General features: G+C 36.6%; 2 protein-coding genes and 1 long non-coding RNA gene across 3 annotated transcripts in view; 1 reads left to right on the top strand and 2 right to left on the bottom strand.

Annotated features, from left to right (window-relative positions):
* Positions 1 to 26399, bottom strand: part of LOC139119532 (protein mono-ADP-ribosyltransferase PARP14-like) — a 240592-nt gene that overhangs the window by 70326 nt on the left and 143867 nt on the right. The gene's annotated exons all lie outside the window — the stretch shown is intronic.
* On the top strand, positions 12802 to 17717 carry LOC139120343 (uncharacterized). The gene is made up of 8 exons (XM_070684681.1): positions 12802 to 13917; positions 14283 to 14563; positions 14911 to 15114; positions 15324 to 15569; positions 16045 to 16324; positions 16600 to 16808; positions 17060 to 17242; positions 17372 to 17717. The coding sequence occupies exons 1-6, from the start codon at positions 12970 to 12972 to the stop codon at positions 16690 to 16692; spliced, it is 2052 nt and encodes a 683-aa protein (XP_070540782.1). The 5' UTR covers positions 12802 to 12969; the 3' UTR covers positions 16693 to 16808; positions 17060 to 17242; positions 17372 to 17717.
* On the bottom strand, positions 14228 to 20536 carry LOC139120344 (uncharacterized). The gene is made up of 3 exons (XR_011549083.1): positions 18399 to 20536; positions 16958 to 17087; positions 14228 to 14366 (listed from the first exon to the last, which is right to left on the bottom strand). It is a non-coding gene; the product is annotated as an uncharacterized lncRNA (long non-coding RNA).

The following is a 26399-nucleotide window of genomic DNA, read 5'->3' as shown; positions in this document are numbered from 1 at the left end:
ATTTTTTGTTTTTGTTATATTTGTTTGTTATAGGAACTTAAGGTAAGTATTATTATAGTAAGAACCAGTGTCGGCAATACAGTCCTGATCACTGGACAAGTCACAAAATACAGACAACCTACTGTGCTATGATATAACACTATCGATGTAGCACTCTGTAATTAACATTATTTATAACCATCTCTTAGCTATTTACAATCTACGATGATCATTTTCTGTTGACAAAATAATTTTTTCTTTTTATCTCTTCAGAAGTTTTATATACTTCACAATTTTCTCTTGTTGCACTCCTCTCAGAACATCTACTTTTGAAGTTCGATATCGCGATGCTCTTTTGTTTGCAATGCTGGTTTTCGCCCGAGTGCTCATGGGTTGAACAATGGCGGCGGACACGAACACTTTCCTCGCATAGAGAGAGAAAACTAGGCTTTGCGTAAGTTTATAAGCCCGGCTGAGCACATTGTTTTCGAGCACACCCACCTCGTCTGGTGTTGCTCGAAAACGAAGATCAGTGCAAGTTTTGGATTCAAAATCGGCTGTTTTCGGCAGAGAAACTGCACGCCGTATTTCCGAGGAGGTTTTCATAGTACGCATTTGAGAGCGGCGATCGTGCATCAACGTCTTCAAATATTTCTCCAAACTGCATTTTCAATTCTTGTCAAAATCTCTGTGCTCTTAATTCATCGAGAATACGGTTCTTCCTAATTATGCAGTCAGCCACACCCTTTTCAAGAAATGAGTACGAACAAATGAGGGAGGATCGCAAAATTTGTGTTGAATGAATTGCCTGTATGATATATGGGAGCGGCCCACTCCGGACAGATGCCATGCTTACGTTCAATATAGTCGTGGTTGCGTACTCTGTACAGACATCGCATACAAAGCAACACAAATTTGATGATTTTCAAGCCACGGCCACGGCTAATCCCTTGTAGGGACCATGTGTTTTCGGAATGCGAATGCATATACATGTATAGCAAGCTTAGAAATAGAAGACACGGTATTGGCACACGTACGCATGGCCTTGTTTCTCTTGTTTATATGTTCGCTACAATTTAATTAATTTTTACAAAAAAGAAGCTGAAGTCTGCAGGCTGTCATTCCGATGATGAACACGTGCTCAGACGCCAGTTTTTTTGCAGTGCATTCATCCTGTGAACATGTCGCAGTCCTGTCCAAGTTGCCACGCGAGCGGAATTTCGTTCGCATGGATTTTGATTTGCGCGAGCGCTAGGCGAGCGGAGCGATCGCTCGCTTGAAAAACAACGCTAACTTGTTATATGCGCATGCGCATATTAAGGGGAGACCCATTTGATTTCGGGGGTATGCAGGAAGTGGGTATGGGAACTTTTTTTTTGTTAGAGAGACAGCATTTTTTTATTTCTACAGTCAGACCTGCATCAATTTTTTTTTCAAATGGAGTAGCAGTGCAATTTTTCAAATTTAAGCCAGTGTTTCACATATCACAGGATGTTTTTATTTATTCATTTTACATTCCAACAAATGACAAACAAAATGGAAAGTCCAGTATATATACAACTTTAAATTATAGAACACTTTTTTGGCAAATCAACTGTGATCAGTACTATACCTGCTTCTCTTTAAAACAATCAATTCCTTTTAAGTTCTCAGGGGAGATGTTATCTTTTGTGGTCAGAGAAACAAGGCTCACACATTGTATTTCATTATATTCTTGTTCCTCAATGTTCATTGTCAACTTGTAATCTTTCTAACATATTTATATTGAGAGAATAATGTATTGGTTTTAACACTAGTTTATTGACTCCTATCTTGTGTTTTAAATTTTCACAATTTACAGAAGTCAAATAGTCCCATCTAGATATTGCCTATACCATTGAGATATTGCAACAGAAATCCTGAAATATGATTTCTTGGGTCAGAAAAGGGAAGGAAAACATCGAGTGCACTGAGGTGTAAAGTAGTGAATGCTTATATCATAAGTGCTGGAAAAAAAAAACACATAAGAATTACTTGTGGTAAAAACATTTGCATGCCTTTGGCAGCATGCCAGAAAAGAATACATGAGAATGAAGTTTCCAAAATTTTGCTCATTTCAACAGCATTGTGACAATTCCTTTTTTTATTTTTGTCTGTTATTACAGGCTTAATTTTTTACTTTTATTTCACCTGGTGACAATTTTTTTTCCTCAAAATCCTCCATACTCCCCCCCCCACAAATCAAGTGGTTCTCCCCTAAGTGAGTCCCTGACCTATACGGGCCAGTGGATTACTTCCTCAGTAGAACTGATATGCCTGCCAGTACCGGTGTTTATCGCCTACGGAGGCCATCATTCTTCAGTCGATCAAAGGCGCCTTTCATACCAAAAAATACACGACAGCCGCAAAAGTGCATCACTGTCAACTTCATAACTATAGAACATATTGAAATACACAGTGAAACGTTCACAACGTAAAAAATGTGCCCATACCGAGAAACAAGATGGCGTCAGTTTCGATTCTTCAACTCAGATTTTGTCCTACAGTTGTGCGCATGCGCAGACGGTAGCTTTGGCGAAAGTGAGTCAAATCAAGTAAATATAAAATAACCAGATATGAACTGAAAATGCTCACGTGTTTCATTATTATTGCAGTTATGTGTAATTTGAACCTCTGCCACATGTTTGCAACTTCATCGAAAGTATTATGATCAACATAATAAACAATATTCACCGCCGATTAACTCTAAAAGATCATGAAGTATACAAATATGTAATTAGCTGAAATAAAAATTTTAAAGTTTTTTGACTGCTGTCATTGTACCACCACTTTATATAGCAAGTGTAATTACCTTTAGCCAAGTCCTTCAAGCCATATATGCCAAACTGTGAAAGCTCATTAGATATGCAAATTATAAATTAGCTGACATGAAAATGTGAAATGACTTTTGATATTGTTTTGACCTGGTATAATCATCAATGTACATAGCATGTTTTGCCAACTTTGATCAAGTAAATCCCAGTATATATCCCTAATTAGAAAATATCATTGAAAATGCAAATTAGCAATTGGCTGAAGAAAAAATGCTTAATGACTTTCAAAATGTTGTACATAGTATCTTTAATGTATATAGCAAGTTTCATCAACTTTGGTCAGTCAAATCAGATATATATCCCTAATTAGCAAAGTTCATTAAATATGTAAATTAGAAATTGGCTGAATTCAAAATGCTTATTGATTTTCAATAATGATGTATCATAGTATCTCCAATACATGTATCAAAATTTGTCAACTTGGTCAAGTCAGTTAAGATATATATCCCTATTTAGGAAAGTTCATTAAATATGCAAATTAGGAATTGGCTGTAGAGAAAATGCTTAATGACTTTCAATAATATCGTATTATAGTGTCTTAAATGTACATAGCAAGTTTCATCAATTTTGTTCAAGTTAATTCAAATATATCCCTAATTATGAAAATTCATTTAATATGCAAATTAGCAATTGGCTGAAGAAAAAATGCTTAATGACTTTCAAAAATGTTGTATCATAGTATCTTTAATGTATATAGCAAGTTTCATCAACTTTGGTCCAGTCAAATCAGATATATATCCCTAATTAGCAAAGTTCATTAAATATGTAAATTAGAAATTGGCTGAATTCAAAATGCTTATTGATTTTCAATAATGATGTATCATAGTATCTCCAATACATGTATCAAGTTTTGTCAACTTGGTCAAGTCAGTTCAGATATATATCCCTATTTAGGAAAGTTCATTAAATATGCAAATTAGGAATTGGCTGTAGAGAAAATGCTTAATGACTTTCAATAATATTGTATTATAGTGTCTTAAATGTACATAGCAAGTTTCATCAATTTTGTTCAAGTTAATTCAAATATATCCCTAATTATGAAATTCATTTAATATGCAAATTAGGAATTGGCTGAAGAAAAAATGCTTAATGACTTTCAATAATGTTGTATCATAGTATCTTTAATGTATATAGCAAGTTTCATCAACTTTGGTCTAGTCAATTCAGATATATATCCCTAATTAGCAAAGTTCATTTAATATGTAAATTAGGAATTGGCTGAATTAAAAATGCTTATTGATTTTCAATAATGTTGTATCATAGTATCTTTAATGTATACAGCAAGTTTCATCTACTTTGGTCCAGTCAATTCAAATATATATCCCTAATTAGCAAAGTTCATTAAATATGCAAATTAGGAATTGGCTGAAGTTAAAATGCTTAATGACTTTCAATAATGTTAAATCATAGTATCTTCAATATACATACCAAGTTTGGTCAATTTTGATCAAGTCAAATCAGATATATATCCCTAATTAGGAAAGTTCGTTAAATATGCAAATTAGCAACTATCTTTCATGTCACCCTTTAATGGTTCCCACTGCTGATATATATTGGTGTGATCAACATTTGTAGCAAATCTCATCAAATTGTGTGTTGTTGTTTTTAATGTATATCAATTTTTTCTAAAATCATTAATTATGCAAATGAGCAAAAAGTATGCAAGCAACACCCACCAAAAACTAATCAGTTCTTGCCATTTGCTAACTGAATCTATGTATCAGGTTTGATTCTGATCTGATCAGCCGTTTTTGAGATATCGGACCAACAGACAGACAGACACACAGACAGACATCGCTGCGACATATGCCCACGTGTGTGAACACGTGAGCAAAAAATGGATAAAAATAATTGTTTAAAAAATAATGCAAGGGCATGTATCACCAAATTTTGAACATTTCTGACAGCATTTCAACTATACGAACACCCATGCCAAACATCACAATAATCAAATCAGTGGTTTTGAGGAAAAATTGAAAATAGTGGTTTTCAGAAAAAAGCTAAAAAGTGACTTTAAAATGATTCAATCAAACAAAGTCATTGTCAATGACATAGTCCCCACTTGTAAAAGGAGTATTAGTCTTGATGGGGCAGGGAAATGTGTCATTAAATTCGGATAGTTTTCAATCGGATTCGAACCCACAACATACGGCATCAGTCGCCTAGCTGAGAGGCCACAGACAGAACCAGTCGGCTAAATCTCCACTCCCAAAAAAGAGTGGTTCAATAGCCGGCTAAGTTGTTACATTTTTCTGACTGAGACTGCTCAACACGTTGTAGAGTTCGTGAAGCACTCACGCACGCATGCTCACTATCATACATCGCACATACACACTTTATCGAAGCGAAGAAACGAATTTCATCGCTTTAACTGGGCTAACGATAACCTCGGGGACAATTCTGTCCACCAGCAGTGTTACCTACCCAGGGTAGAAAATTCGGATAGTTTTCAATCGGATTCGAACCCACAACATACGGCATCAGTCGCCTAGCTGAGAGGCCACAGACAGAACCAGTCGGCTAAATCTCCACTCCCAAAAAGAGTGGTTCAATAGCCGCTAAGTTGTTACATTTTTCTGACTGAGACCGCTCACACGTTGTAGAGTTCGTGAAGCACTCACGCACGCATGCTCACTATCATACATCGCACATACACACTTTATCGAAGCGAAGAAACGAATTTCATCGCTTTAACTGGGCGAACGATAACCTCAGGGACAATTCTGTCCACCAGCAGTGTTACCTACCCAGGGTAGAAAATTCGGATAGTTTTCAATCGGATTCGAACCCACAACATACGGCATCAGTCGCCTAGCTGAGAGGCCACAGACAGAACCAGTCGGCTAAATCTCCACTCCCAAAAAGAGTGGTTCAATAGCCGGCTAAGTTGTTACATTTTTCTGACTGAGACCGCTCAACACGTTGTAGAGTTCGTGAAGCACTCACGCACGCATGCTCACTATCATACATCGCACATACACACTTTATCGAAGCGAAGAAACGAATTTCATCGCTTTAACTGGGCGAACGATAACCTTGGGGACAATTCTGTCCACCAGCAGTGTTACCTACCGCGGGGTAGAAAATTCGGATAGTTTTCCAAAAAAGTATCGCTGGAGTGTATAAGTTTACATCTATGGGCACATAGGTTTCTGTCATTTTTCCCAATTTATAACAAGAGGCATGTCTAAGTTATGGTTCGAAATCGGGAAAAAAGATCAGACCTCTAGCTGTGTTGGCCAGCCAAGAAATACATATGTCATAATAAATGAGGTACGAGATGTGAAATCTGAAGGTCTAATATCCTATCAAAATTGAAGCTTATAGAACTTGTGGTTACTGAGTTATGCATATATATGTATAATCAAGGTCTAAGGTCACCAAGGTCACGTGACATTTTGAAAAAAAATTGTATTGCTAAGTTATCCCTATATACCAAAAATCAGACCTCTAGCTCTATTGGCTCGCTCAAAATTAGATATGTGCATAATTAATGAGGTACAATATGTGGCGTCATAAGGTGTCCCATCATACCATATATGAAAGGTTTGGTACTTGTGGTTACTGAATTATGGACAAATATGTATATTTGAGGTCAAAGGTCACCAAGGTCACATGACATTTTGTCAAAAAAAGTTGTATCAGACCTCTAGCTCTATTGGCTAGCTCAAAATTAGATATGCACATAATTAATGAGGTACAATATTTGGCGTCATAAAGTGTCCCATACATGAAGGGTGTGGTTACTGAGTTATGGACAAATATGTATATTTGAGGTCAAAGGTCACCGAGGTCACGTGACATTTTGTCAAAAAAATTGTATTGCTAAGTTATCCCTATATACCAAAAATCAGACCTCTAGCTTGATTGGCTTGCTCAAAATTAGATATGTGCATAATTAATGAGGTACAATATGTGGCGTCATAAGCTGTCCCATCATACCATATATGAAGGGTGTAGCACTTGTGGTTACTGAGTTATGGACAAATATATACATTTGAGGTCAAAGGTCACCAAGGTCACGTGACATTTTGTCAAAATATCTGAGATATCTGCGTGAACGGATGGACTCACGGACGGACATGACCCAATCTATAAGCCCCCTGGACTTCATCCATGGGGACTAAAAACTGTGTCACTGCATCCATTTTGCAATATGAATACGATGAGAAACTAAATTTTTATTTTTCTTGGCCATACATGGGAGTCTATGGACTGCCTTATACATGGGAGTCTATGGAGACTGCCTTATACATAGGAGTATATGGAGACGAAAACTAAAAAGTCCTCTAACACGGCCAAATTTGATCGCATTGTGAAACAAATCGACGTGCATCTGTATGGGGTAGGGTACTATCCTTGTGCAAAGTTTGAAAGAAATTGACCTGGGCATGTCTGAGATATCTGCGTGAACGGACGGACTCACGCACGGTCGGACATGACCAAACCTATAAGTCCCCCTGGATGGTGTCCGTGGGGACTAAAAGAAGAAAGACCGTTTGAGATACATGCTCAAGTGACCACCAGACCAAATTTCAGAAAAAGTTACTGAAGCGTTTCTGAGATACCTGCGTCCACAGCATACGGCCCACCATGTTGGCCATATTGGGCCGCACCATCAAATAAGTACCTTGTGCCCACAGGGCACAAAGTACTAAAAAATTGCCCAAAAATACAAAATTGCAGATTTCATCATAATTTCAATAAATATCATTTAGTTCATCTATAGAAACCTGTATACCAAATTTCAAAGCTATCAGACGAGTAGTTTTGGAAATACACATTTTTTGACCAAAAATGGTAAAAATTGCCCAAAAAATACAAATTGCAGATTTCATCATAATTTCGATAAATATCATTGAGTTCATCTATAGAAACCTGTATACCAAATTGCAAAGATATCAGATGAGCAGTTTTGAAAATACACATTTTTTGACCAAAAAAGGCAAAAATTGCCCAAAAATACAAAATTGTAGATTTCATCATAATTTCAATAAATATCATTTAAATAATCTGTAGGAACCTGTATACCAAATTGCAAAGATATCAGATGAACACTTTTGAAATAAACATTTTTTGACCAAAATGGCAAAATTGCCCCAAAAATACAAAATTACAGATTTCATCAGAAATTCAATATATATTACTTAGTTCATCAATACAAACCTGTATACAAAATTTCAAAACTATCAGTTGAGTACTTTTTGAGAAACACATTTTTTGACCAAAAATGGCAAACATTGCCTTAAAAGTGCAAATTTGCATATTTCTGCCGACAGACGACGGACGACAGACAACGATGGAAAATCAACCTATTTGATAAGCTCCGTGTCACTGACAGCGGAGCTAAAAAGCAGACAAAAAAGAAAGCCTTTTACAGGTGAACAAATTTCAAGAGTTACAGCTACAAGGGCTTTAATAAGTTCATTAAATATGCAAATTAGCAATAATTCGCATGACACTGCTGTTTCTTTGTAAACTTATGTGAGACTATGCCAAAGATCTGTGGCAAGTTTCATCAAATTTGCTGTAGTATTTCTAGACATATCAGCCTAATTACAAAATTCATCAAATGTGCAAATTAGCAATTAATTAATCAATAAGTTCATTAAATATGCTAATTAGCAATTAATTCACATGACACTGCTGTTTCTTTGTAAACTTATGACTATGCGCTAAAGATCTGTACCACGTTTCATCAAATTTGCTGCAGTATCAATTAATAGACATATCAGCCTAATTAAAAAAAATTCATAAAATATGCAATTAGCAATTAATTGATGCAACACTGACACATCATGGTGTGCTATCAGAACAAATTTCGTGAAATTTAGTGCATCCGCTCTAGAAACAGAGCTTTTTTTTAAAAAATCATTGTTAATGACATAGTTCAAAATTCTTAACAAATGTCAATAACATGTATTATAGTATCTGAAATATATGTAGCAAGAGTCATCAACTTTGGTTGAGTCAATTCAGATATATATCCCAATTAGAAATGTTCATTACATATGCAAATAAGGAATTGGCCAAAATAAAACTAGTAAATGACTTTCGATAACGTTATATCATAGTATCTTCAATGTACACTATGCCATCGTTTGGGCCAATCAGGTGGCCCACTTTTAGGTCCTTGGCAAAACAAAAAGGCTTCCAGCAACACAGATTTTGCACACTCAACTTTAACACTTTGAGACGAAAATTTCATCGGTGGCCAAAGTTTATCGCATGCGGAAAATGATTTTGAACTCTTTGCTTGTAAATGGACCGCATGGTTTTGATTTCTACCGTTGTTTTCAGGAGTTAGAGGCAATCTATAAGGGCGCAGTAAAGAGAAAGATATAGATATACATTCCCACGGCTTCCAATCCTGGAAAAACCTCTACGATAAGCAGTGAAGGCAACTAAAAATGACAACAGAGTTGAAATATTGGTCTCTTGCAATCTTTCTAGTGGTCTTATGCCTTATGCGGAATATTGGACCGCAGGAGGGAAAGATTGAATTATAAGCGCGCCAACCCAAACTCACTGCATGGACATCACATTTACGAAATCAAAGTCAAAAGTCAACTACGTCATTGTTAGAATAAGAGAGGTTTTCCATCACACGGAGCATATCACCACAAATTTTGCACAGATAGCGTTGCACTGGCATTGAAAAAAGGTGCATGGCAGTTTCCCTCGCTATGGGTAGGAAATGAATTGAGCAAGACACACTTCCGGATTCGCCATAAAACAAGGATCCCATTTACGGGGCGCTCAAATATAACTATTTGCTGTGATACATAGCAGAGGCGTACATTTTTGTGATGCTCAGAATAATATCAGTAAATAAATGACAGGTTTTAAAAGTTGACGTTTTTTGCGACAAAACAGAGTTCTGAAGGTAGCTCGCTTGGGGAACACGTCATCCCGACCGCTGTCCACTTCGACCCCAGTAATTCACACTGGTTTTGGTCGACCCCGGTACCAAGTCACTTCAACCCCGTCACACTTTTAAAGTTATTTTACTAAATATTTAACGCAACTTTGCTAGAGAGAATTGATGGTGTTTCTGTAATAGAACTGTTTGCTTCGAAACGATAATTTGCCGCTGAATGTTTGCACCACGGCCTAGTGCCTACATGTCCGCGGAGACGATTCAACATGTTCCACAACAAAGCCAATACAAAAATTGAAAATATCAATAAAATGGCTTCACAAAGGCTGAAATACGCGATACTCGATGAAGTATTAAGTTTGTGAAATGAAATCAAAATTGACAACACAAGTGTTTGTCTCGGGTAGTACTACTTGAACTATTCTACAGACTGATTTTTCCGTACAGTGCAGCTAGTATTTGTCAGTGACAAATCTTTGCAATACATTTTCGCGTGAGCTGGAAATTTGATTAATATCTAGTTAATGTACATAAATTTCCGCTATTTACTGGGACACGTTTATTTTCTCAATCACAATCTGCGGACTACGTGCTGAAGTACATTGACTGTTCATGTCAACGATCGTTCTCCCTCTGCAGAGTTTCTGTATCCCGTTCAACAACACTGTACCTTGATCACACGACAATGACGCTATGTAGCTTTGCAGTATTGAAAATCTTATCATAAAATCGCCACCACGTCTCACCGTAACACGAATTGTCGGGATTATCATACGGAAAAAAGACTGCAAAAGTAAGACTTATGAATCTTCATCGGAATTGAACACATCATGATTGTACATCCGTGAATGCAGGTTGAGCTCGGCAGTTACACAAGCATGGTATGCGACATGAACTGCCGATAGTATGCATACGAAAGCCTATCCCCAAATTTGTTTCACGAACAAACTCGCCTTTTTAATCTGACACAGTTAGAATTTTAAAATGCTTACAAAGGAGAGCAAACACACTTTTATGGACAATGGCAAGCACTGTTACGGTCAAAATCAACATCCCCTTATTTGGCCATAGTTCAAATTCAAAGTCATGAGTCACCATCAACTTCCGTCCTTCAATGTTTACCTTTTGTATTACGCATTGCGCACATGTACCCATTCCAAGCGTGCTTTTAGACACTTTAAGTTAGACCTTCAGAGAGTGGACATGTCTCTGAAAGTGACAGGCTATAGTTCTCGCCAAGATTGCTTGTAAAACCATTTTGATGAAACAGCTTTGAACCTGTTGATGCGATAGTCTTATACAACTCCACACAAAATCGGTAAGCCATTCAGTTGATTCTTTTGTGACTTTAAAGCAGACATTCTTGAAGGAACATTGAATAGCCTTATTCCATTGTGAGACTCTAAGAGCACGTGCGCCTAACAAAAGGCCAAGGACTCATTGAAGTATGCGAACAATGAATGCTATAATGGACACATTCAACGGACTCTGATTACGTTTATAGTACAACTTTTTGAGACCTTTTAGTTAAAGTAGATTTTAGTGATTGTATTCTTATGCAACTTTGAGTTAGTGATTGTTTCAAAGCAGCTAATTGTTAAGTCAAGGCTGCTTTTATGCAAATGAGATTTTGTCAACGAAAGTAAACGTTCAGTCACCATTAGAGGGCGTTTACTGAGGTGGGTCACGTGACCACCCCACCTATTATGACCTTTGACCCCTGAGTCATCTTAGAGGGAGTATTACTTCCTGTTAGTTACTTCCTGTTTCCAATTTCCTGTGTCATAGAGTGTATTTACTTCCTGTGTCATAGAGAGTATTTACTTCCTGTGTCATAGTGTGAACGTAGCTTAGTTCTCACTTCCTGTATCCTTTTGTTTGATTTGTTTTCAGTTAATCATTCCCAAACGTTCTCAACGTTTGTAGTTCTCAGTCTGGAAGACATGCCTATATTCGAATAAACCACGTGAAACTTAGATCGGATATTTGCTTCGTCTTATTTAAGAGGGAACGCATTACGGAATATCAGCTGTAGACGACTATTGCATAGTAGTTGCAGACAAATAATTTTGAGTCTTAAGGAATTTGTTTGCGCGCTACAAGCACGTTTCTTGGCGAAGCAAAATCAAAACACGGCAGAAGTACATGAAGTAGGGCACAGCCTTGGACTCTGTGCACGAACCTGATTGGACACTTCAATACCTTTTACCCAAAGTTATTATTCATCTGCACTTCCATATTTAGGGATCGGGGTAAGTGATAATGCCATGCCATGAGGCTAGGTGGAGAAGGTATGTAGTCATTTCTGGCAATCGAGCAGCGAGAGAAACAATCAATCCCCAAGGGTAATGCTAATTTGCTAAACGATATTTTATCTTGAATAGTGAGTTGAATGAGTCATAAAATATCATATTTTTAACGTTCAATACGAGGTTGAAACACGGAGGGACTGTGGTTGAAACCAAAGCTATCCAGCTGTAGCCAACCTGGACAGCTCATTTCACAGTGCCCTCAAACAGTCGATCGTTTTCACTTGTCATACGCGGCGTCAGCACAAGCTCTCTCATAGACAACCATGCAACAGAAAAATTAAAACTTTCATAACTTCATTAATATCCAAGCCACGCCACGTATGTTTAGTTAGCTGAAACCGAGATTAAGTTGTGCGCATGCGCAAGCTAAATTTACACAGGGCAAAGGTCGTGTGCAAAAAAATGTCACCTGATTGTATGTTAATGAGCTACAGAGCTTCGTAGCAACTGGGCGATTTCTTCAAGTTTCTATGGCCTTTTAACCAATAAAAATGATCAGAATGATGTCAAACTAGTGTCAGAATGTTCTTTGGGAACTAATTATATGAATATGTATGAGTTTGGGGCGGTCAGACGATTGTAAACCCGCGAAAATTTGATCGAGTTGTAGGCCCACCTAGCGACTCACGTCTGTCTGCCAGCTGTTGTGTACAGTTTTGAGGTCAAATTTTGTCGGCGATTTTTGATATTTTCTGAGTTTGTCAACTAATTTCACCAACATAGTAAGTTAAAGCTACTTATTTTTATTACATTCAACAAAGTTTCACTGAGGCTAATTTTTTTTTGTAAGGTTTTTGAAAAAAAAATTACGTAGTGGTTTAGACTCTGTTTACACTTCAGTTCATTGACCTTCATTGTAATTTACAACCCAGCTGACGGCCTTCTACTTTTTTTCTTGAGTTTGGCATAATTTTTTTGCGGTTTCTTCTTTTTTTGTGTTGTGAAGATGTCTGGTTTTGATTTTCATCTTGCCTGCCTCAGAAAGATGTGCAGAATTTGTGGGGGTAGGGCCCAAAATTCAGTAGATGAGCTGACAGGAAAATGTCCTAAATTATGTTCCAAATATACAGATCAGATTTCTTTTACTTTTGGTATTGATGTAGGGACTGATGAACAGGATGTGCATCCAAACCACATTTGTTATTTATGTTATAAGCGTTTGTTCAATGATTCAGTATTTTCTTTTGACAATGATGTATGGGAACCCCACCCAAGAACAGGAGAATGTAATGTTTGTAAAGAATTTAAACAGCAAAGTAAAGGAGGAAAGCCAAAAAAGGTAAAACGGGGCAGACCACCAACAAAATCAAAACAAAATCATGACAGTGACCACCAAACTGATATAATTTTAACAGAGGATGGTAAGGCACACTTAATGCAACAAGCTGAAATGTCACCGACTTTTGATTGGCCTGACCAATTCAAGCCAATACCAATGGATGATGTAAAATGCACCATTTGCCTGTCTGTTTTCACTAATCCATTGGAGACACCGTGTGAACATGTTTTTTGTAGTAAATGTCTTGTTGAAGTATTTCTTACTGAAAATGCCCAGTGTGTCCGTTGTCCATTTTGTACCCAGTCTGTATGTTGTTTTTCTGTCCGTCCTGCCAAGTTGTATTTTATTAATATTTTACGTTCTTTACCAATGAAATGCCAAACATGTCAACAAATTTGCAACTCCTCTGACCTCAATAAACACAGCTGTACACCAAGTCAGATTACAGAGTCAAATAAACAAAGTGAACAAACAGCAGGCATATTGTCGGTATTAGAGCGACCAATAGAATTACCACTCACAAAGGACTTGGAGAAAGTGGCAACACATTTACTGAAAAGTAAACTAAATAAATCAGCAGATGGAAAAACAGCCATCTACAAAACAGGAGGACCAGTAAGTTTTTTTCTATTTTTTATTGATATTGCAACAATAAAATTTTTAACAGAAAACATACAGAAAGTTATGTGTGGATATTGATCATTTAATGAGTTTACAGAAAACACTAGTATATATGCTGCTGGGCTAGAGTAGATTGTAGTAGATTGGAAAATAACTGCTCATCCAAAGTTTACAACTGAGATAAGAATGAAAAGTCAGTGGTCTTTTACAATATTTGATGATGATATGCTTTGCATTCTAAATATGTATTTCAGGATATTTCTGCCCAGATAAATATTTATTTCATTCAGCGAGTCAAGAATCCGTTGCAACAAAATCAGTTGTGTACATCATCAATCCTCAATTTATCTTTTCTTCAGAACCTTGTTGTTGTTCAGACACCACAAGCAAGAGTTGCTACAAACACTGCCTGCAGGAGCACCATACGCAAACGGTCCATTTACCTGGAAAATCAAAGAGAGAAAATTAGTAAAGGGTCAACAGATGCGCAACAAACAGATGAAATTAAAGTTGCTGCAAAACAAAGGAGAATAGATGAGTTGTTTGCCAAAATCCCAAAGAAGACGATCAGCGGTGAAGAAATGTTGGCTGTAAAAAGTGATCTTGGAATGTCTTGGAACAGCAACAGGAAATTGAAGAGGTTAGTCTTCGCGTATCCTACTTACCTGCTAGAGAAGAAACACTATAAAATGGAAAAAAATTCAATTAAAGGGTCAAAGTAACAAACACATATTATTGATATTATTTTTGTCATTCTAGTTTCATTGATATTATATATTATATATAAATGAAACCAGAATGACAAAATTAATATCAAAAGTTGTTGTTTGTGTCAAGCCTCACTGAGCAGAACAATATGAATAATATTATTATTCATATTGTTCTGCTCACTAAGGCTTGACACACCATAGCTATACATGGACATAGAACAAAAGTACATGTGTACACTGAAAGTTAACTGGACATTCTTTCTATTGTTTTGCATAGATGGTTCAGTCAGTGGGGTTTGAGAAGTGAAGGTGAACTGAAAATGAGAAGAGAAAAGGAACACATTATTGGTGATAATTTGCTAGCAGAAAGTTTGCCTTTTGTCTTCAATGATGAAAAGGGGAAAACTGTGAAGCCTGCACCCTGTGTGTATGCAAGAAGTCTGCCTGAAAAAGTGTTACAACATCTTGAGGACAATGACAAGTAAGTGATGTAACTGTGCACTGGAATCTAAATTTTGAAATTCATTTCTGATACTGACAATGTGATCATACTCCATAGATCTTTCATTTTTTTTGTCATCAAAGCCCAGTAACTGTAACTTTGAGTTTTATATGTAGTTCACATGTCAACTAAACATGTAAGGGTACAGATACTGGGGCTTTTTAAGTCATAAAGTCTTTATTTTCCAGATTAAACCTACTGACATGGCATGACGGACACATACCAGAGAATGAACTGTGGATTAAACTAGGTGGAGACAAGGGCGGAGGAAGTTTTAAATCCATGTTCCAGCTAGGCAACGTTCCTCACCCTAACGCCAAACAAAACACAGTTGTATTTTGCCTGTTTGAAAGTGGAGACAGCTTTCAAAACTTGCTCACTGCTCTGGGAAGATACAAAGAACAACTACATCATCTCAAGACACTGACCTGGAAGTGAGTTGAAAATATTGAAAACATTACTTACATGACTTTCAACAGCAACAGCAAGGGGTGGACGATACTCCACAATACTGGAGTATGTGGTCCCAGTTTCCCCTAAATTTTGATGTTTATCTTTCTGTATACACAAAATCAAACTCAAAATGACTACGAATATGTACAACCTTCGTGATGTATGTTAGCGTGTGCATTTGTGTGCATCTCACCAGACTCAGCTGTGTCATAACACCACGCATTGGATTGTAAAAACTTGGCCAGTTGTTGAATTTAGGGTTGAGAATATGGCAGAGCGGTCTGATGTCCCAGCTACGCAATTTGGTGCAGTAGGTGTGGGTTCAAGATCTGGTGGTAAAATATATGAAATTGTCTGCAGAATTCAGTCAAGCTGTTACTCAATGGTCTTCTGGTTTTAAAATACTCACTTTCACTTGGTTTTTTTTTTTGCATATATTCTCTATATTTGTCTTAGGGGAAAGACATTCAGGCTGTTTGCTTTCGGAGACTATGAATATCTTTGTAAGATGTACGGTTTGAGTGGACCAAGTGGAAGACATTTTTGTCTGTGGTGTTTAGTAACCCAAGAGGAGTCCCAGATACCAAGACAACTGAGAATTTCACAACCCAGGACCCTTGAACAAATTTCCAAGGACTACAATGAATTCCTGACCATTGGCAAAGGGAAGTTGTCAAATGCAAAGCACTTCAACAATGCAATAAATGAACCAATATTTGACATCCCAATAACACAGGTAATTATGCACTTACTTCTTACTGTATACAGGCAAGACTTGTTATGGGTTTTAGTGCTGTCAATTATACTCATTACCCAACCCAACTAGATGGACAAATTAATCTGTAATATTTACATTTGTATAGACCACAATGTACTCTGTTTTCCTAATCTGAAATGGCAATCTTTATACCGAATTGTTGTGAGAAAAGTTGAAGACCTCTACTTGGGTTTGATACAGTAGGTAAAGACTTACACATCCATATATTTTTACTTCTGTTTAAAAACAATTAGGTGTGTGTGCCGAGTCTTCATCTGGACCTGGGTATTTACCTACGCTTCTACAATATGTTTGAAATGGAAGTTAGTAAGCTGGACAAAAAATAGATGCAGACGGTCTTCTTGTGCAGACACTTGACAACACTCTGCAAAAATAAAATGTCCACCGGCAGGCATATCATGGAAAGGCATTCGTTGGAAATCATGTGCACAAATGTTTACAGGTTAGTTGACAAACTGTGCAAAGTAAAGTCATGCACGATGTGGGATACAGAATTTGACAAGCACATGACAGAATATACATGTCATCTGCACAAGTTCTGTATCACACACACATTAGGCATTACATTTGGAAATCAAGAAAATGACTTACCTTATACTTGTGGTGATTATCCACTTCTTAACTGACCATTATTGAGCCTACCAAACTTCTTTAAACTTCACACATGCAATATGTTCTCATCCATGCATGTAGGACTGCAACATTGATATGCTCACACAAGCTGTAGTTGATGAAGTGGGAAAGAGAAACCAAGAGATTACTGCTGAAGCCGTGACTGTATGTGAGAAATTCAACAAACTTTCAAATTGTTTGCCAAGTGCCATGCTGCATACAGCTCATCTAACTACATGGAAGCTGGAGAAATCAACAACTTAGGTAAGGTATACTTCTGTATAGAAACAATCCTATCATCTGGAAGTGGGGTAACTGGTGGGGTAACAAGAGCTTTATGAGTAATTGTGCCAACTGACCATTTTAATTGGTTTGTTTTTTCTCTTTCTCTAGAAGCAAATATAGATGCTCTCATGGCCTACTACAGGCAGCAATTTCCTGATGCCAAGATCTCACCGAAGTTACACATCCTTGAAAATCACACCGTCCCATGGATCAGAAGATGGGGATTTGGCTGCGGTTTTCATGGGGAACAGGGTGGGGAGCATATTCATGCAGACCTCAATAATATCAGATTTAGTATAAGGGGCCTAAAAGACAGTCTCGAAATTGCCAAGAGCCTGATGAAAGAACACTGGATGCAGGCATCTCCCACCACTCAGAAGCACAAACCCGAAATCGTGTGTAAAATTGGAAAGAATAAAAGCCAATAAATGTTATATGTATCGACAAAAATGCTTGTGTACACAGAATGTACTGGTACATGTGTACTGAAAATGTTAATGAGACATTTTATTGGTTTGACAATCTGTAATTTGGTCAGTCACTCGCAAATCCATTTCTATTTTTACTTTTATTTTCGAAGATAAATGCCATTCAATGCATGTAACTTTTAACTCAAAGTCGGGTTCTTGTACCTGCTCCATAACTGTACATGAACCAAAACATCCTCACAAATGGGTTCATAAGCATCTCCTTCACATATCATTAGTCTTGCAATCATATCTAATTAGCTTTGATGGAAGAGAATCTGCAAGGGAAACACCATTTTTTGTGTGTATGATACAACAGTTCTCACCATGTGTATATAGTAAATGTTTATGTGATTGATACTTACCTTTTTATGGTGAAGAATGATAAACATTTATGTGATTGATACCAATCTGATTATAATCAGACTTTAGGGAATGGCAAAGTGAATTCTGATGTGTTGTCGTCTCTGACTACAGGCGGCAACACATCAGACTTCACGACGCTGTTCCCTACATCTCAGATTTTGATCAGATTGGATCGATACTTACCTGTTTATGGTGAATAATAATAAATGTTTACGTGATTGATACTTACCTGTTTATTGTTTCTGTCTCAAGGACATGACATGACAATGACAACTTATGAATATTATTAATATATGACTTGCCTTTTGATTTGTCCGTTGCCAGCTCCCCCTTTTTTCGGATTTTCTATCCACATATCCATTCACCTATCCATGCCAAGCATCACAGCCTGCACACTTTGGTGTGTGAGTTGTCCTATTTTATCCTACAAATAATGCATAAATCACCAGATTGATAATATATCACATCCAATGCACTGAAGTACGTAGTAAATAATATCACGTACATCAAAATGAGATACTTTACCTCAATCATATTTGCATAAGTCAAAATGGAAGTATCATCATCCACTGACATGGAAAAATGACATTATGCTACAACTGTTGAACTGATGTCTAGACAAACCAATTTTCAACAATGCTGACTTACTGTGACCTTCGTGAAATTTTCTGATTCCCCATTTGCTATATAGAATTAATCATCCTCTAGTCCACTGTTGACTTGAACCCAACAAGCTGAACAGCGATATTTTTTTATGCAGTGAACGGCAAAGGTCAATAAACTCTACCGCCCACGTCTTGGAGATATTTAAATGGCTTCCGTCAGTCCTACTTTGTAGTGGTTTTCCAGCTATTCGTCAGTCAGGTCACTGTTATCGAGTGAGCCACCCGCAAATACAAAAGTGTCCAAGTAAGAATTCTGAACTCTTACCATGTCGTTTCAACGTGAGCTATAGATCGCCTGCTACGCAATCGATGGCATGTCGACAATGCATGTCATTGTCAGTGTCATGTCACCTGGCATTTCAAAATCACGCTAGTCTGTTCAGATGAAATTATAAGCACGTTTCTACCCATTAGACGTAACTGAAATAACTTATTTAATACTATAAGCCATGGCTTTACGCCACAAACACTTCGTGAAAGAGCGGGACCGTGATCATGCCATTTCCGAAATCGAGCGTTACTTCCGGTTTCCCACGCTCGGCATGTACAACGTTGATATATGGCTTCTACAAGTACGTACTATGCATAAACGATGACCAGATCAGCCCAAGACCAATTTAGAGCTAAAAATGAACCAAAACGGGAATATGCCTGAAGTAATATCACTCGGAATTTGTTTCAGTACATAATTTAACGAACTATAGGCTTCGACAAGAGCTATTAATGCATAAAACTTACCTCTCAGTCCGTGAACTACATCGAGCTGTGGCGGCGGCTAGGAAAATTAGCCGCGCACATGGTCGGGTGTGGCAGTAAAACTGAGGCACACACTTCTCAAATCACCATGTGATTTTCTCCGGAAAACTCAAGAACATAATAATATTCATCATCAATGTCTTGGAATTTTCGGAAATTCAAAAATATGACCGTTACGCCAGTATTGTTCGATAAAACGTTTGGATACTACGATTTTCATCCCGTTTTCGCACCAGAACTATCTCTTGTGAAGGAAAACATTATTATGCATTCAAATTATTCATGACGATTTTAGATTAGCGGATTTCATTGGTTAAAGTAAGGGGCGGAGTTCGTTGCTAACGACGGTTGCTATGTTATTAACATAATCCGTCAGTGCACAAAGACGCGTTCGCTGGCGCATGCGCACAACTAAATTCACGCCCAAAACATACGTGACGCCCACCAAAACCTTTTCAGTACTTGCCATTTAGATCCTGAAGCTGTGCACCAAATTTGGTTGACATCCCTCTGCAGTTCTTGAGATATTGGGTATACAGACAGACACACATACACACACACACACACACAGACAGCCGTAAACTATATGCTCACGTGTGTGAACACGTGAGCAAAAAATAGCCATCAGACGGCCTTATTGGATTGCAAAACAAATTGACGAGCATATGTATGACATAAGGAGTAATCCTTGTACCAAGTTTGAGTAAATCGCTCCAGGCTTCTCTGAGATATCTACGTGAACAGACGGACAGACGGATACATGCACGGAACCTATAAGTCATCCCCCCGGACGATGGCCACGGGGACTAAAAACACTTTTCTGTGCAGTTGTGCTCATCGCGAGATCATGCAAGCTAAGATCTTCTTACATATTCAAAAGTCTGTTGCAGTCCCTGGCTTAATAAAAAGTACCATTTTGAATGACACTTAAAGACCAGTGCACACATATGAGCATCCCAAATAGTCAGGTGGCTTAACAAAAATATCGTTACACGATGACAAAAGTGCCAAATTTGCCACAGAGGTTCGCATACATGTGTAGATCAAATTAGCTATTGCTCCAAAAATTTGGGTCACCGGAAAGGCTCGATGACGTCATAAATTTAAAATGGCCACCGTTATATTGCTTAAAATGGTAAAATACTGCTAATTCGGGCAGTTTTCAATATTATTTTGAATAAACTGACAAACATCCCAAATTACAAATACAACATAAAATTGATGCAAATAAATTATTGTGATGACGTCATAAAGCCAAAATGGCCGACCAAATTCAAAATATCCCCCATAATACCTTGTGATAATGTTCAATTACTGTTGATGAAGCCTGTGTCCAGCATTTTAGTGCCTGAACTGAAATTAACACCCCAAATTACAGACAAAACATATAATTGATGCAAATTAATTATTGTGATGACGTCATAAAAACAAAATGGCAACCACAAATTACAAAATGGCCTATTATGAAGTTTACTATGCTTAGTACAATAGCCCATTTATGTGACGAAATAATAGTTTCAAGGTAATGTACAATTTGTCTTGATGATCCGTAAACTCAAAATAAATGATAAATGTACCAAAACTTAGCCAATAAGCTCAACACAAGTTGCAAACTATTATGAAATTATTGAGTATTTAACAATGGTCTCTGTCTGAAAAAGTGAATCATTGTAAAGGAAATGAGGGCAACTTTACATATCGGTTCTACCTTTGAAAGTGTTACGATATAGTGAGTAGATCAATAGTAGTGTGATTTCATGATAACGAAAAACATAGCGAGAAACCGGTGAATAAATCATGCCTTGACCCTGGTCATGTGACCTTGGCCCCCGAAAGAGGTTTTATGTTTGTGATTTTGGTCTTTTGCTTCCTTTGTTTGAGAAGCCTTTTTCGTTTGTTGAATTTTCTGGGTTTTTTATGTCTCGATGTGTGATGACAAACACATAGTTTTGTGCTACAGTAGTTCTCTTTTTGGAGGATGTGCTGGCTTAAAAAGACCGTTTCCTCAGGGTTTTATGAACAAAGAGAAGACTATTTTGACTTTTGAAGCTAGGTTACCTTGCTTTTTTGCAGCTTTCGTGATTTTTATGAAAGCATCTTTGCCTTTCGTTTTTGGTATCATTTTGCCTTTTGGAAACATAAAACGTAAAAAAACGCCTGGAAGAACATATTATAAACAGAAAATCGAAGATTAAACAAAAGCAAGAACTTAGAAAGATTCTCAGATTCATCAAAAATCTTGCAAATCAAAGCATCAAGCAAAAGCTTGAAATTTAATCCCATTCCGAATTGCCTATACAGAAAAATTGTCCTATCAGATATCAACAAATCTATTCGCATCATAAGAGTGTGCAATGTCATGAGAAATAAACGATAAATTCATCAATCAGACATCTGTTATAAGATAAATCCAATGTCGACACTACTAACGGCGGAAAACCCAAAATTGTAAACTGTCTCGAAGCAACTTAGTTCGATAGAGGAAATTCCATTCGCAACCCACATCAGAAAGAACACTACTCTAACAGAAAAGACTGCTCTGAACAATCTGTCTAAAACAAATAAATCACAATAAACCCATCAATAAAGTAAGAGACATAGCAATTGTGAATACGACAACTGACATTAAAGAAAGTTATAGACAGCTGCGAAATGTGCAACACTTGGCGACATTAACTATACGGTGGAAATTGTACACGATATCGTTTATCTGCGACTAGAAGATCATTGACGAGGTGATTTACAGTTTCCCCATTCCCATAAGTAGAATAATTTGTTCAACACGATGGTATCTCCTGCCAAAAATACACAAACCCATTGCAAGCAGAAGGAACAATCATCATCCCACGTCTCAATAGAAATGGCTGCTCGAGCCCAATAAACCAAATCTCGGAATTTCTAGACTTTGTCATAAAACAAATCATGCAAAGACGACTTACATATGTTAGGGACCCAAAAACTTCATTAACTGGTTAGAATCAATAAAATACAAGCAAACTCTATCTTGTAACATTAGAAGTGTTATCAATGTAGAAAAACATGCCAAAAATGAAGCCATAAATGCAGCGATCGTAGCGTTGGATTCTGAAACATTACCAGCCAACTGATACGATACAAAAATCCCCTCAACGTTTAAAAGGTAACATTTTCATGATTTACTCAGGAACAGAACATAAACTCATAACATTCAGAACATTTGTCGGGGAGTGCAACACCCTGTACCCTACGTTCAACTTGGAATTCATAATTGAACATTTCATCGACAAAATCTAACACCTAGACCTTGTGGTCTTCAAATGTCAGACACGCAATCGAGAGAGATGGCTCGATTGTAAAACCCACACAAAACCATCTGACAATATTTATCTGCCACCAACCTTCAAATGCTTCATTGAAGGTGAATTACTCAGCTATGTTCGCACATGCAACAACAATACGGGCTTCATAAAAAAGGTCAATTTCTCAACGCAAAAACTTCAACAACGAGATAACAAAAAGAAAGACATAGCTTGTATCAAAAAGAAGTTAATGTAACAAAACGTCAGCCATCCTCCATCAATATACCGTATCATAAACAAGGTTAGCCAGTGTGTGAAGTTGTCTTCATTTCCTTTTATATCGATTCGATTTTTCAAACACAGATTATTGTTTAGTAATAAATAATCTCATAAGGGTTTGTTATTTGTGTTGAACTTATTGGCAAAGGTTTGGTACATTTATTTTTTATTTTGAGTTTATGGAATATTAATACAAATTGTACATTACCTTGAAACTATCATTTTGTCACGTAAATGGGCTATTGTACCAAGCAAAGTGAACTTCATAACAGGCCATTTTGTAATTTTCGGTTGCCATTTTGGTTTTATGACGTCATCACAATAAATAATTTGCATCAATTATATTTTTTGTCTGTAGTTTGGGATGTTAATTTCAGTTCAGGCGATAAAATGCTGAACAGGCTTAATTAACAGTACTTTAACATTTTAGACAATGTTACGGCAGACATTTTGAATTTGGTCGGCCATTTTGGCTTTATGACGTAATCATAATTGCTTTGCGTCAATTTTATGTTTTACTTATAAATGAGAATGTTTTTGTCAGTTTATGCAACAAAATATTGAAAACTGCCTGAATTAGCGTATTTTACCATTTTAAGCAATATAATGGCGGCCATTTTGAATTTATGACGTCATCGAGCCTTTCCGGTGACCCAAATTTTTGGAGCAATAGCTAATTTTGATCTACACATATATGTGAACCTCTGTAGCAAATTTTGCACTTTTGTCATCCGTGTAACGATCTTGCTGTTTTTTGTTGCTAAGCCACCTGACTAAAAGCTATCAGGAAAGGTAAGCAACTTTTGAGGAGGGCTATATGCAAAAACCAGATGATTTTGCACTTCTTAAAATTTATACTATCTGCAAAATCTCAGAAATACTTAAAGGCCAGGGGCTTGATCCCTGGGATCAAATTTGTTCTAGTCTGTGAGAGGATTATGGAATGTCACACATAGCCTTTGTTTTCCATTGAAATTGTAATCTAGTAAGTAAATTTCCTTGCAAGACAATCTGACACCGACACAGCCCTTTAATTGAGGTACCCTTTGAGACTATAAAGCAATTTAGAATAATTTCACAAATCACAAATACTTTCCCAACAGGAAATTTTGTTCTCATGCACAGATGTCATTGACCCAATGTTGCCACAAGATTGTAAATTCAGGTCTGTGAGCAATGGTGAGCATGTGAGCATGATGGAAAAACAATTTCAAATCCTTCCACTATAGTGTACTAAGAAAAGCAGCAGAAAATAAAGAAGAGCTGCCAACTGTATGATATTATCTCACTACTATGCCTCATCCTAAAGGACCTATATACCAAATATCAAAGCTGTCTGACCACGGTTTTGAAGAAACAAGCCTGCAAAAAACCTGCAAAAATACAAAATTGAAGATTTCATCATAATTCCAATAGATCACATTAAGATAAACCCTAGAAACCTGTACACCAAGTATCAAAGCTGTTAGATGAGTAACTTTTGAGAAACAAAGGTTTTGACCAGTAACAGTAAAAATTGACCAAAAAATACAAAATTTAAGATTTCAGCACAATGTCAATATATCACACTAAAATAACCTATATACCAAATATCAAAGGTTAAGTAGTTAATTAGTATGACAAGTAGTTTTTGAGAAACATTTTTTTGATCAAAAATTGCAAAAATTGCCCCAAAAATACAAATTGCAGATTTCATCACAATTTCAATATATCACATTAAGTTAATTTGTAGAAACATGTATACCAAATATCAAACTTATCAGACACATAGTTTTTCATACACAAATTTTTGACCAAAAATGGCAAAAAATACCCCATAAATACAAAATTTTAGTTTTCATAATAATTTGAATATATCAGATTTTGATCATCCCTATGAAGCTGTATACAAAATATCAAAGCTATAAGACAAGTGAGTTTTTGTGAAAAAAAATTTTCACCAAAAATGATGAAAATTGCCTTAAAAATATAAATTTGCATATCTCTACATAATTTGAACAAATCTGAAATAGGACCTAATTCCCAAATATCAAAGCTGTCTGACCAGCAGTTGTAAAGAGGACTTTTTGACCAAAAATGACAATAATTGCCTTCAAAATACAAATTTTGCATATTTTATCACAAATTGAACAAACCTAAGTTAGGTCATCCCTAAGGACATGTATACCAAATATCAAAGCTGTCTGAACAGCGGTTTATAGAAGTAGAATTTTTACAAAAAACGGTTTTCTTGCGCTTATTTGCATATTTTCAACGATATCAAAAAACAAGACATAGGGCCAATGTCCCTGAAGCTACTATAGACATGGATACAAAATTAAGTATTTCCTGAATGTATGAAATTATCTCACTAAAGTCATCCTAGGGACCTGTATACCAAATATTAAAGCTGTCTGACCAGCGGTTTTGAAAAACCAAGCGACCTAACAGTCGACAGAGCTCTGCTGTGTTATGTAGAGAATAACTTTTTGTGACACATGTGTTGATGACGAAGGTGGATATCTTTGATAGCTCATTTCAGGACAGCCTGACCAAAAATGGCAAAATTAGCTGCAAAAATACAAAATTGAAGATTTCATCATAATTTCAATATACTACATTAAGATAAACCCTAGGAACCTGTATACCAAATATCAAAGCTATCAGATGAGTAACTTTTGAGAAACAAAGATTTTGACCAAAAATGGCAAAAATTGACCCAAAAAGATAAGTAGTTTTTGAGAAACAAATTTTTTTACCCAAAATGGCAAATATTATGCCAAAAATACAAAATTGCAGATTTCATCATAATTTGAATATATCATATTTTGATCATTCCTATGAACCTGTACACCAAATATCAAAGCTGTCAAGTGGTTTTGATGAAATAAATTTTTGACCAAAAATGACAAAAAATGCCTTAAAAATACGAATTTGCATATGTCATCACACTTTGAACAAATCTAAGTTGGGTCTTCCCTAGGGACCTGTATAACAAATATCAAAGCTTTCTGACCAGCGGTTATGAAGAAGATGATCTTTTACCAAAAACGACTTTTTTGTGCTAATGTACATATTTTCAACAATATCAAAAAATAAAAACAAAATAGTTTCTCATAATCGTATTTTGCATCCACACAACAAATATCAAATCTGTAAGTACTGCGGTTCTCAAGATATTTGAGTGGACGGATATCCTCACAAACGGACGTGCATACATACATACATACATACATACATACATACAGAAGGACACCGGACAGATACCCATCCCAATAGCTTCTGTAGACTATAGTCTACAGTAGCTAAAAATCAGTTTTTTTGTCATAATCATATTTTGCATCTA

Source organism: Ptychodera flava, chromosome 20, assembly GCF_041260155.1.
Source record: "Ptychodera flava strain L36383 chromosome 20, AS_Pfla_20210202, whole genome shotgun sequence".
In the NCBI taxonomy this organism is placed as follows: domain Eukaryota; kingdom Metazoa; phylum Hemichordata; class Enteropneusta; family Ptychoderidae; genus Ptychodera; species Ptychodera flava.
This window is presented reverse-complemented; position numbering and strand designations above follow the sequence as displayed.